Genomic DNA, 13,025 nt, shown 5'->3' with positions numbered 1-13,025 from the left:
CTACAATCCATGGGCTATGGAATGGCCAACCAAGAGAAGGAACTTCAGGAGTGCAGCTTGGCCAGCCCCGCTCCTGTGCACAAGCAGAAGAGCCCCTAATCTAATTTCCATGAAGGCAAAACTCACCTGAAGACTGCACCAAGGAGGCGGGAATCATGATCGCCCCTCACTCACAACCAACACTTGTGGGTTGGGCTGCATATGTCCCTGGAGGGGCAGGCAATCAGGGGCCTCGGCTTGGGCCAGAGCCATATTCTGCCTCTTTATCTTGTCTGTAGTTGGCGGTATTGCCTGTGGTTTGCCTTTCTAGGCAGAAGCCCATTCTCACCTGGGTCATCACATTGGCATTTCTGATGTGAACCTCCCTGGCAGCACAGGGGACTGGGCATGGCACTGAGTCCCCTGTAAGTCATCACTGAGGACAGTGTGTGAGACAGTACCTCCTAGAAATCCTCCCCTAAATGTTACCCCAGCTCTAAATCTGCCACTTGGTGGCCCGGTTGAGTGTCACCACACATACCGGTGGTTTATAGGGAGAAAATGACTTGGATTAAGTCCCTGGACGATGCTTTTCAGCCCATGAGGAAACCATATCCAGATGAGAAGCAGGGACATAAGCAATATCTTACTAGGTATAAACTGCAGGTTATGCCATCTGTCATGACTTCAAACACATTAATATGAAAAATTAATCTTTTGCAAAACTGGATTTGCTAGCCTGCATCTGCTCAAGGGTGTCACGGGGGAGGTGGCAACTGAGCTGAGGCCAGAGCCCAGTGGTGGAACTGTTACCCTTGAAGACGTATGTGTGGAGGAGATGCTGGGGTGCACATGAAGGCACAGCATGGCTGGGAGTGTCAGGGCAAGCTGAGCACGGTCCCCAACGCCAGCTGTCAATGTACCACCCTCATGATTTGTGGCACATCCATATTAGCACTCAGTTACTATTTTTCTTTAACATAAAACTCTTTTAAACCTTTAAACAAATATAACTGATGAAGAAAAATAACTGAATATCTGACAAGACACACGAATCCCTGCCCACTGTGAGACACATGCTGCCACCAGCCAAAAGAGAGCCATCCTGCTCCAGACACCAACAGACAGCACAGATAATGAGCGACCCATTCCTGCCACCACCCAGCCAGAGGAGCCCAGACCTGGGAACTTCACTGCATTCCAGATGACGACAGTGTTATCCACGCTGCACGAAGCCAGCCAGGCGTCATGAGGAGACCATGCTACGTCCATCACATCTGGAAGACAGAGGGCTGGCGTTGAGTCTCTTACCTGGAGTGCAGGCTCGGCAAGGGGGTCAAAGCAGTACCACCCATTTGCCAGCTGGTGTCATGTTTGAGGAGACTTGACCTAGGACCATCATAAGTAGACTCTTTGTGTAACCATTTTGAAAAACTTTCCCACTAATGATTTTCAATTGGTCATAAATTTTGAAGGATCTAACCGATTCCTCGCTACCCCTTTCATACATGAGGCAACTAGGGGCACGGCTGAAAGCGTGGTGTCTTGTGGCACTGCACCCACGTATTAAAACCACGGCTCTGATAAATATCGGGCCTGTGACCTGGGGCTCGCTCCTCAGCCCTGCTAAGCTTGCTTCCCCCGTTCTAACTGGGCCTATCTCACACAGCCCTTTGGGCATTGCAAGTTCTCCACTTAGCAGAGTGCCTGACACACAGTCAGAGCTTAATAGCTGCTGACTGAATGAGAGAAAAGCCACCTTCAGACCCTTTTCCTCATTAATTAGCACTCATCTCCAAGATCCTGACAGGAATACCCCTTCCCTATGGAGCCCCCAAACACAATCATGCTCATTTCTTTGTGACTCAGTTTTCACATCTGGAGAATGAGGATTTAAAATAGCACCTATGTGAAATACATGCATACATACATGAATAAGCAAGCAACTATCCTTAGAGGGTTGCTGTGAGGATTAAATGTGAGAAATTGCTGTAGGAAGGCATCAGGCACACTCCAAAACATCTATAAAAGTCAACGTGATGGTGACGATGCCCATCTCACATGCAGGTGTGACGGGCACGGTCTTACTGATTGATCTACTCTCATTGTCTGATACAGCGCTAGGCGTACAGAATAGCTGGTGAGATGAAGAGAAACACAGCAGCAAGTTATTAGCTTTCGAGTCCTTTCCTCATAGGATTTTTAAAAAGAGGTGTAAGCAAAATATTCAAAATTTCTATTGTATTTTTTTTCTAGTTAAAAAATCTTCAGTGACAGCTGGATGAATTTTCCACATTGTACTAGCATTCCCATTTCACACTGCATGCACTGGTATGCTGCTGGAACATTCTAACAGTGTATGTGATCTTCAGGGCTTATTTTGATTTGTTTTGCATTCTATGTCGTTGAGAGCATTTGCTACCATAAACAGACCTAATTTAACAATGAACTTTGACTGGGTTCCAGTTTTTCATATTAATGAGCATATGGGTATGTCACTCTCCACATCGTGGATCGCTTGAGCCCATTACCCCAAAGTGGGAATCTGGGAAGAAAACTGAACATTTTCCTAAGCCTGGAGTCTCTTAACTCTGCAGACTGCTTTTCAAAGACCTCTATGACTTCACAGTTCTATAAGCAGAAACCCATTTCAAGACTCCCCTAATAACTTGAGGATTATGATCTTTTCCCTTTTAACTATATACATATATATTTAAATATATATATATATTTTTAAAATATATTTTATTGAATTATTTTACAGAGAGGAAGGGAGAGGGATAGAGAGTTAGAAATATCTGTCAGTTGCCTCCTGCACACCATCCACTGGGGATGTGCCCGCAACCAAGGCACATGCCCTTGACCGGAATCGAACCTGGGACCCTTCAGTCCGCAGGCTGACGCTCTATCCACTGAGCCAAACCGGACAGGGGTTAACTTGTTATATTTTAAATTTTACTTTGACTAGTGAAATTGAAGGTTTTTCACATGTTTGTCTAGAGTTGTCCTGTCCTTAGACGACACTGCTCCTGTTTGTGACGAGCTCTCCTGTGCAGTGGTCTAACAAATACAAGGACCGAGAACCTCCTCTAGGAGCTGAGTCCAGGAGGGCAGACAAGTGAACCCCAGCATTTGACCACGGTGCCTGAGTCCTAGAGCAGAGAAGTGGTTAGCTGGGAATCCAGAAAGGAGACGTGATTTTCTTTGCAATTTCCATGGACTATTTCTAAAAAATGTATTTTTAGGGATTTCAGAGAGGGAGAGGGAGATAGAAACATCAATGAGAATCATTGATTGGCTGTCTCCTGCATGGCCCCTACCGGGGATTGAGCCTGCAACTCAGGCATGTGCCCTGACCGGGAATCGAACCATGACCTCCTGATTCATAGGTCGACACTCAATCACTGAGCTACACCAGCCGGGCTACATGGACTACTGATACTATAGGCATTAGCTGCAAATTCCATCAGTTTGCCTTCCTATATTATAGAAGATTCACATAGCAAACTGTTATTCTTCTTTTTTTAAAAATATATATTTTATTTTTTACAGAGAGAAAGGGAGAGAGATAGAGAGTTAGAAACATCGACGAGAGAGAAACATCGATCAGCTGCCTCCTGCACACCCCCCACTGGGGATGTGCCTGCAACCAAGGTACATGCCCTTGACCGGAATCGAACCTGAGACCTTTCAGTCCGCAGGCCGACGCTCTATCCACTGAGCCAAACCGGTTTCGGCATGTTATTCTTCTTTGAGACATCCTTTATTGCCTGTTAACCTTGAAAAACATTCCTTCTGCTAGAGGTTTGATATTCAATTGTTTTTCTTCTGTTTTATTTAGAATGTTTCTTTTTAATATTTGAAGTTTATTTTGGTGTATGCTGTATTTAGTGAGCTCTAAATTACTTTCCCCTCACCCAGGAACTGCTAATGGTTACTCTATCCCAATGGGGAATAATTCTTTCTATTAGGTACACTGTAGCCTACTTCAGTGTTGTTAGTTTTAACCAGAAACTCACTCTGTGACAGCGTAGCTTCCACAACTTTAATTATTCTTTCAGATGCCTTTTCGAGTCACTGCTGAGGTCTACAATCCGGGCCCCTTGGGGGATTAGGAGAGCTGGTTTCAGCCTGAACCCTGCAGGTCAGGCCAAGGGACCCCACTGGTGCATGAATCTGTGCACCGGGCCTCTAGTATGCATATAAGATCTTTGGTTAATCTCTTCCTGCCCTCCGCTTTCCTCCGTCTCCTCTGAGATTCATCAGTCTGTTCCATGTTTCCATGCCTGTGGTTTCCGCTCCTGCACTGAGCATCTGCCCCCTGCTGGTCAGTGTGCATCATAGCTACCGGTTGGACGGCCAAACAGTCGGCAGGTCACTTAGGCTTTTATTTATATATATATATTCTAATAGGCTATTACTAGTGAAAGATAAATAATTACAAGTTTTCTTATATGAGGCCAATTCAATAACTCATTTTTATTAGCCCCACCTGTTTTTCAAGGCTTTATGAGTTCTAAGAGCTTTCTTCCTTTGGGTTTTCTTGATATACAATACCATGCTCATATCATTTCATTTTTGTCTTATTTCCAGTATGTTTATCTCCTTCTCATTTGCTTCATTGTGCTGCAGAAATTCCAAAGTAACAAATTAAATGATAGCACCTATTCTTGTCTTTTCTCAATATAAATGGGAACAAGGCTCAATTGTGAACTGTAATACTTGCCATTGGTTGGAAAAAGGCAGATGACTCTATCATGTTAAGGAAATAACTTTCTATGACCATTTTTTTTAAAAGCATTTTTATTAGGAAATGATGCTGAGTTATCTGTCTTTCAGAATACCTCATCAGATGACTCCGTGCTTTTTCTCATTTAACCTCCTAGTATGCTGAATTATATTAACAGATTTCCTTTACACATGTCTTCCATTATAAATCATATTTAGTCAAAATGAATTAGTTTTCAAATGTTATGAACTTGTGAGTATTCCCCTTCTGACTTTTCTGTCTTTATTCATATTTGTCTATGCTTTTGTTTCACTGTTACTTTTATTACATTTGGAAACAGGGTTAGAGCTTCCAGAATAACTATTTCTATGTTTCAGAGTCATTATTCTTAAAAGCTTAAAACAATGCATCAAAAAATAATTTAGGACCAGGAATCATTTCTGAAGGTAGCTTCCAACTTCTTCATTGGTTACTACTTTGTTCAGTTTTTGCTAACCTTATGATATTAATTTTGAAAATGTTTATTTTCTAGAAAATTATATCTATTTAGTATTTTTTTTAAAATATATTTTATTGATGTTTTACAGAGAGAAAGGGGGAGAGATAGAGAGTTAGAAACATCGATGAGAGAGAAACATCGATCAGCTGCCTCCTGCACATCTCCTACTGGGGATGTGCCCGCAACCCAGGTACATGCCCTTGACCGGAATCGAACCCGGGACCCTTCAGTCCGCAGGCCAACGCTCTATCCACTGAGCCAAACAGGCTTCTGCTAGTATTTTTTTTTTTAAATTTTATACTATATTAACATTACATTTTGCACTCTTTGATGTTATTCTTCCTCTAGGTTGTTTTTTGTTTTTTTAATTCTTACCCAAGGAGGATATGTTCTATAACTTTTTTTTTGAGAGAGAGAGAGAGAGAAAGAGAGATATCAATGTGAGAGAGAAACATTGATCAGTTGTCTCCTGTACACACCTCAACCGGGGATCAAACCTGCAACGTAGGCATGTGCCCTGACCAGGAATCAAAACCGCAACCTTTTGGTGTATGAGATTGACATTTCAACTAATTGAGTCACCCAGCCGGGGCTAGGTTAAATGCTTTTTAAGATCTCTTACTTCTTCTTCTTTTCTTTAAAACCATCGATCAGCTGCCTCCTGCACATCTCCTACGGGAGATGTGCGCGCAACCCAGGTACATGCCCTTGACCGGAATCGAACCTGGGACCTATCAGTCCGCAGGCCGACGCTCTATCCACTGAGCCAAACCGGTTTCGGCAAGATCTCTTACTTCTAATTTCACCTAGGTTTTCTTTTCTACCCTCGATTAAATATGCCAAGTGTATGTTTTTCACACTTAGACCCAGTGCTTTCTATTCATTTATTTCTTTTTCACTATTTTTTTCTTCTTAAAAGGTTCCATCCATACCTACTATCAGGACAACTGAATAAGAAGTGGCAGGTACCCCTGCTGAAGGTGGGCAATCCTATCTGCCTGGCAAAGGAGAACCCTGGGGTACTGGGCCAGGAAAGAAGTCAAGGTTATGGCTCAGCCTGAGTCTCAGGTTAGGAGCCCCATAAAAGCCTGAGGCCCCACCACATGCTTGAACACCCTCATAGCCATATGTGCCAAAGTTCCAGAAACCCATCTAGATTCCACTCTGAGCAGCAAGAGTAAGTTACAGATTTTTACTATTATCAACAATAACAAAATGCTCCTGTCAGCTTTCACAAAGTTAGAATCAATCTGGTCACCAAGAGGTGGGTTTGTTCACCTTCAAAGTGTCTGCAGAGTATTTGCCGAGCATACACTGCCAGTGGGTTATAGCTGATGCTTTCCAAGCCTCTCACTCCTGCCCCATGTTCCCCCAGAGCTCCAGGCTGAATGTCTCTTGACATTCTCTCCCCAGCTCCCTCAAACTTAGCCTACCCAACAATGAACTGGTGTCCATCCCCATAAGCCTATTGTTCTTAGGATTTCAGTAGAGTACAACCACTGGCTATTCATGCACCCAGCTAGGACTCTCCTTCATCACTCCCCTTGCTCTATCCTAAGAATTTCCCAAATAGTCTCTTCCTCTCTGTTCCCATTATCATAGGCCTATGTCAGGCCCTTAAAGTTTTCATCCGAACCACTGACACAACCTTCTTTTCCCCACAGCTGCCAGAATGATTTCCCTCTTGGCTTCAAAGCTTTTAATGACTCCCTGCCTCTTCCACAGCAAAGGACATCCTCATTAAAAGGTCCCTACGCACTCAGGTAGCCCCACTCCGTGCTGCTTCCTGCCTTGTATATAAAGATCCAGCAGTAGTGAAGTGCTGTCTGCTCATTCACAGCAAACCTCTCACTTCTGCTGTCCTCCCTGCCTGGGAAACCCTCCAGGATATTCCTGGGCTAGACCACAGGCTCTCTGAGGTAAGACTAAGTGATATTTGCTCTGGCATCCCTCGTGCCTAACAAAGTGTACACCACATGGTTTTAGACTGCTATTGGCTGACTGACCTTCCTCCTCTCCAGTTCAAATTGGCACAATGTGTCTTTCCATTCTAAATCTATTTACAACACTTTGCAAACATACTCAGGGTCAAGTAAAAACCTTCATTGGGCCCCTGTATTCTAGTTCTGTGGAATAAATAAAGTGCGCTTACGGACTTAGTGATCCACTGATGAAGGTAGTGACTCAGTTCACCAGGATAAACAGCAGAACGTGGGGAGTTCTACATTAAAAATATAAACATATACCCCATGAGGGCAGGAGTGGGGGCACTGAATGCAGCTGGAGGCAGGCAGTGGGGACGATGACTGCACAGACCTTGAGGGACAGGCAGGGTATGACCGATGGTGATGGGGAGGGGTGACCCAGACACAGAGCTGCTGAAGGTACTGCTGCTGGTCTCAGACAGCTGCTGGGGCCACCCAACCCAATAGGCAGCCCCACTCACCGCCTGAGTGACTCCGGAGGATGGAGACACATCGCCACTGCTCCACGTTGGCAAGCTTACCACTGGAGCCGAAGACAGTGCTGGGGCCGATGTACCTGTGTGAAAGCGGAATCAGAAAGGCACTCCAAGGGAGGCTCTGGCACTGCACAGAGATGCTCACTGCAGCATGGCTTATCATGGCAGACAGAACAAAGCAGAAACAGACAATGGCTGGAAAGCACTGAATTGTTGAACAGCAGGAACTGATTGGTAAATTATTTGCACTTGATGAAATACTACACAGTTATCTACAAAGCTTGTGGTAAAAGACTATCCACTGCATGGGAAAATGTTCACAATATAAAATTAAGTGAAAGAAGCAGGTCACAGGACAGCATATACAATATATCACTATGTAATGAAAAAATTACATGTACGCATGGAAATGGATCAGGACACACATAAATAACACCAAAATATCAACCATAGCTTTCTTTAGGTGGTGGGATTATCATATTTTCCTTTTATATTTTTTTAGTTTTCCGAATTATATACTTAATATTATTGATGTTGGCTAAAGCAGCAAAACCAACAGTAGTTTTTAAGCCCTCTTATTAAGAATTGAAGGCCTCGGCCTTAACACCTGAGGCAGAGAAAGCACTCGAATCACAGGTTCTAGCTCCTGGCACTCAAGCAGTCACGTGGGCTCCCATGGAGGTGGTGCCTACACCACTGACATGCCTCTGTTGACAGCCTTCGCTCCTGTAGAATTCTTCACAAACTCACAGAAAGACCTTGCTGGGGCAGCTGGGTGGGACAGTGTGCCTCTGCTCTCAAAGCCACGGCCATAGGGCCACTCTGGCTGAGCAGAGGGGTAGGTCTGAGTCCCCAGCTTGACTGGCCTGAATCACCTGGGGAGTTGGTTATGGAAGAGTCCCAGGACGCACCCTGAGAGAAGCTGCCTAGGTGTAAAGAAGAAGAGTCTTCTAGATGATGGTTAGCTCACTATTGGTGCAAAGAAAGGGCTTTCAAGTGGGGACTCCTTAGTGGTCAGGGTTGAGCCAGACAGAAAATGAGGTGAATGGCTAAGAGGGCGGGCTCTGGACCCCTCCCCAGATTCCATCAGATCACCTTGACTTTTAACTACATTGCATGTTGGGAAATCTCATTTGAAGAACAAAACAAAGGAAGCCACCAATGACAGCATTGGAAGGGATTCGCCCTTAACCTTGTTGCCTGGCAAGGGACAGTTGAGCAGGTCACTAGGGAGGTTGGTGGCCTTCTGACTCCCTGGTCAGGCCCCAACTGCTCCTGGCCTGTGTGTACTTCCTGTTTCTTATGAAGCTGGGACTCTGGGAACTTCAGTGCCAGGGTAAAGAAAGTGAATGTGATAAAGACCAGCAAAGAAGCTTCTAAAAATAAAATGTGAAGAAAGGAAAATGATGCTTACGTAGCCCGCTTCCACACCATAATCAGTTTGTCATCTCCCCCAGAAGCTAAATACATCCCACTGTTTGACCACCGCACACAGTTCACACATGCTGGGAAGAAAAAAAAATAGGGTGATGAAAATCCAATAGTCATTTGTTTAAGCAGAGTTTGGCAAGATGCAAAGGGTTTATAAAGTCTAATCTATCTAATCTATTCAAGGCATCTACTGTGTGAGAGCCCTAGAAAAACAATTCAGTTCAAGCACTAATCTACTTGTGCTATAACAAAAAATGACCAGAATAGAGCCTGGAGGGTGAAAGCCTACATAACCTGAGAAGTGTTAGTGTTGGATGAAGTAGTCAGTAGGAGGAGGCTCGCTGCCATGAAAACTGGTAAATACCTAAATCTCATTATTTAAAAAGGGCTGTCTAATGATGAGATGTATTTCTGAAGAGGGGTAACTCTTGACCAGAAGACATGTGCTAAATAGGCCAAGATGCCTTCTCCAGAGCTTTCAGGGAGCAGCTTGGGTAAAACATAAAACTCTGACTTCATTCCACCTGTCAGCAATTAAATTCGGATTTTTCCAAACTCATCAGCATTGCAGGTCGATTGATCCTGCACTCATAAACTGAGACCAACAGAAATCCCTCTTGGATCCTGTTGTGCTGCAGCCTCTGGGAGCACTCACAGCTCAGGCTTCGGGAGCCCAGCAATGTGAGGGACACTGTCCCAGTTGTGGCCCCCACCAGGCTGTGAGTGACGTGCGCTCCAAGTTGGAGGACACCAAGAGACATGTTGGGAGAGCAAGAACATAATAGAGCAAAGGCAGGGGATGTAACCGTTATTGGAGCACTTCAGGGGAAGCAGCCAAGTACAGTCACCCTGATGCTCGGGGCAGGAAACTAAGGCACTAATGCAGGAAAGAAAACCACATACTGTCCAGCAACCAAAAGGGTCCTGGTAGAGGGTCTCTGAGTGACACAGTGGCAATCTGAGACATTTTGTAAGTTGTCTTTACACACCCTTCCCAGAACCCTACTGCTTCCAGGTTGCTGGCCCCAAAGCCCCATGGAATCAGGCAGTAACGACTCATGAGCAGGAAATCACCAGAGGTACCTGCAGACTGTCCAAAGATGGTTCTGTGGGCGGGCCGAGTCTTCTGCCGAATAACTCACCCAGGTGTGCAGCCAACATCTGTGCCTTCAGACAGCAGGCCGAGGGGAGTTACCGCCGCACGGGGCCTTATCTTTCTAATTACAAACACATGTGCTAACCTTGGGCACTCTGCCAACACGAAAAGCCTGCAAAGGGCCACTCTGTAATACCTAAGTGATTGTCCATCTGGCAAAGCATCTTGGGAATATTTTCATCCTTCTCGTCATCCTCCTGGAGGACTGGAGACATATTCCAGATCACAACCTTCCCAGAATCCTGTCCTGGAACAAAGGGGCAGAAATAACTCAATGCACAGTAGACTATTAACTATGAGACATAGTCCTCACTTAGCTTTCATAAATCATAACTAGATTGGGGGAGACTGAATTTGAATTATGAATATAAGTTACAGGAAAGATTAAGAAAAACAAGTGCTGATGGGGACTCAAAAAGTGTGGATTTAGTACTATGTAGAGGCCAACCTGATTTTATGAAAAGAACTCTAGACCAGAATCAAATGAGGAACAAGTTCTGGTCTGGCCTCTAACACAGATCCACCAGACGCCCCCTAGAAGGTCCTCATTCCTGCCCAGTAACCAAAAGGGTCCTGGTAGAGGGCCTCCAAGTGACACAGGGGCCATCTGAGACATTTCATAAGTTGTCTTTTACACCCTTCCCCCAAACCCTACTGCTGCCAGGTCACTGGCCCCATCTGTAAATGAAGAGGCTGGAAAAGCCTAGGCCCCAACACCCTTTCAGGTCTCTGCATGGGTTTCTCTCCCTTTTCAGGTGCTATCTGCAGTCCATGGCTGTTCTCACATGGGTGCTTTAAGATCCCGGTCTGAAATGTGCCTTAAACACTAGAAAAGGTCCTCATTATCTCACTGGCTCTTTGCCATCAACAGATGAGATGAGAAATCAACCAAAAGAGCCTGTGGTCATAGGCTGATGTAGTATTGGGCTAAAAAATATATCTATGCATTTCAGTAATGATTTCTCTTTCTAAGATTTCCATTACTGGTAACTAACAAAATCCAGCCCCTCATTTAACTTTCTGTTATAGAGGGGCCGATGCTCTATCCACTGAGCCAAAGGGTGTAAACATATTTTTAAATCAGCTCTTCTAGAGTGTGCTATGCCGAGTAGGTCAGGAAGGTGTGCCTCTTCTTGTGGATGAGGAGAAAACTGTCACCCCAGCTAGGTCCACTGGTCCTAGGTGACGCCTGTGGGCACCTCTCGGGTGCAGCCGGCAGCACGCTGGAAGGAGATCAAGGCTTCCCTGTAAGCCCCAGCAGCAGGACGTCTTCAGACAACCTGCTCTGCAGCACTTGCAGACCTGGACCTCACAGGGGCACTCTCCAGTCCTGCCAGGGAGGCCTCAGCCAGAGGGAGACCGTGCTCTGTAGTGCAGCTGCCAGGGACTGGGCTCTGCGGGAATGCTACTTTGTGGGACCATATATACATCTTGGTGTCCTGGCCTCAAAAGTGACTTTGCCTTTCCAGAGTTGTTACTGCAATATTGCAGCAGACAATGGGTAAAACACACCGACAATACCATGGATCATCTTTTCAAATGGTGTGCACATTTGTATTTGCGCTCTAACCCACTTGACTTGCTTTGAGCCTGGTGAATGGGCCTGATAACTACATGACTGACTCCAGAGGTTAACCATCTCCTCCCCCTTTACAGATGAGAAAACACTGCCAGAACCAAAATGAGGACCAAGAGCCCTTGCCTCTGGGGCTGGAGCTTTGTCCAGGAGACTACCTGCCACTTTTCATGCTCAATAAGCTTGGGCTCGGGCATGCAAATTGATTCTAATATCAACCCAATAAACAGAAATTAGAAAGGTAAACCTGCTATAAAATACCTATACAGAGCACACTCTAGTGCCAAAAAAGGATTTTGATGTGACTTGTTCAGACTTAAACTGAGTCACATCTATACTGAAAACAGCAAATATTCTTTCTATAGCTCAATGGTGACCAGGAGAAGCAGAGCTAGGCGCAGGGCTGTGAGCATTCCTGTTATTCCATGAACATACCTTGTCCTCCAGTTGCGAACTTGGTCCCGTCAGGGTGAATATCAACTGAAAATATTGGCTTCCCTGGAAACAAAGAAAAAACACACACAACATCGCCTTGGCTTCTATTCATTTAAGAATAGCAACAGACTCAAACTTTTAAAATATTGGTTATTCAAACAATATCCCTAATTACTGATCCTAGGAAAAATACTAGTAATATACTATCATGTACACTCACCTGACAGTGAGGGCGGAGTGATCTAAGTTTTAAAGTATAAACTGCTGGAACACTGTCCAAGTGACATTAACTAGATGAAAGTATAAAAGTGGGACTAAGCAATCCGTCCCTAGAATGACTGAGCCCATAGGTCACCTGGGCATTTACACAGAGGTCTGCTGGATAAGAGCTTGACACCTTCCGGGGATACATGTTTGTAAAGGCTATTCATGACAACAGCTCTGAGTCACAGGGGCTACTAGGATATACTAGTACATCCAGCCATCTCCCCATCCCATGGATCAGCCTGGACACGGGATGCATGCCCTGGCTTTTCTGCTGACTGAGAGCTGGGTAGGGCCAGTGGTTGTCTGCAACACACTGCTTCCCTCATCACACTTCTGCTTCCAAAATGCTTCGCCCCCATACATTTGTGCTGCATCAATGTCCACGGAGAGTCGGCCTTCTCGGCATCTCTTTTTGCTGATCCTCCTTCCATGGTACATGCCCGATGTCCAAATAGCTGTTCACTGGTGAGTGGTAGCTCAGTAATATTTGTT

General features: G+C 45.1%; 1 protein-coding gene across 1 annotated transcript in view; it reads right to left on the bottom strand.

The window, feature by feature from the left end:
• The window catches only part of LOC102766449 (protein HIRA), a 48,667-nt gene extending 36,235 nt beyond the window's left edge, over positions 1–12,432 (bottom strand). The window contains 5 exon segments of the mRNA XM_015567297.1: positions 1,161–1,256; positions 7,654–7,748; positions 9,083–9,173; positions 10,392–10,502; positions 12,267–12,432. Coding sequence (XP_015422783.1) covers positions 1,161–1,256; positions 7,654–7,748; positions 9,083–9,173; positions 10,392–10,502; positions 12,267–12,378 — 505 coding nt within the window. The 5' untranslated portion in view covers positions 12,379–12,432.
• Between the last annotated feature and the right edge of the window lie 593 nt (positions 12,433–13,025).

Source organism: Myotis davidii, unplaced genomic scaffold (assembly GCF_000327345.1).
Source record: "Myotis davidii unplaced genomic scaffold, ASM32734v1 scaffold223, whole genome shotgun sequence".
In the NCBI taxonomy this organism is placed as follows: Eukaryota; Metazoa; Chordata; class Mammalia; order Chiroptera; family Vespertilionidae; genus Myotis; species Myotis davidii.
This window is presented reverse-complemented; position numbering and strand designations above follow the sequence as displayed.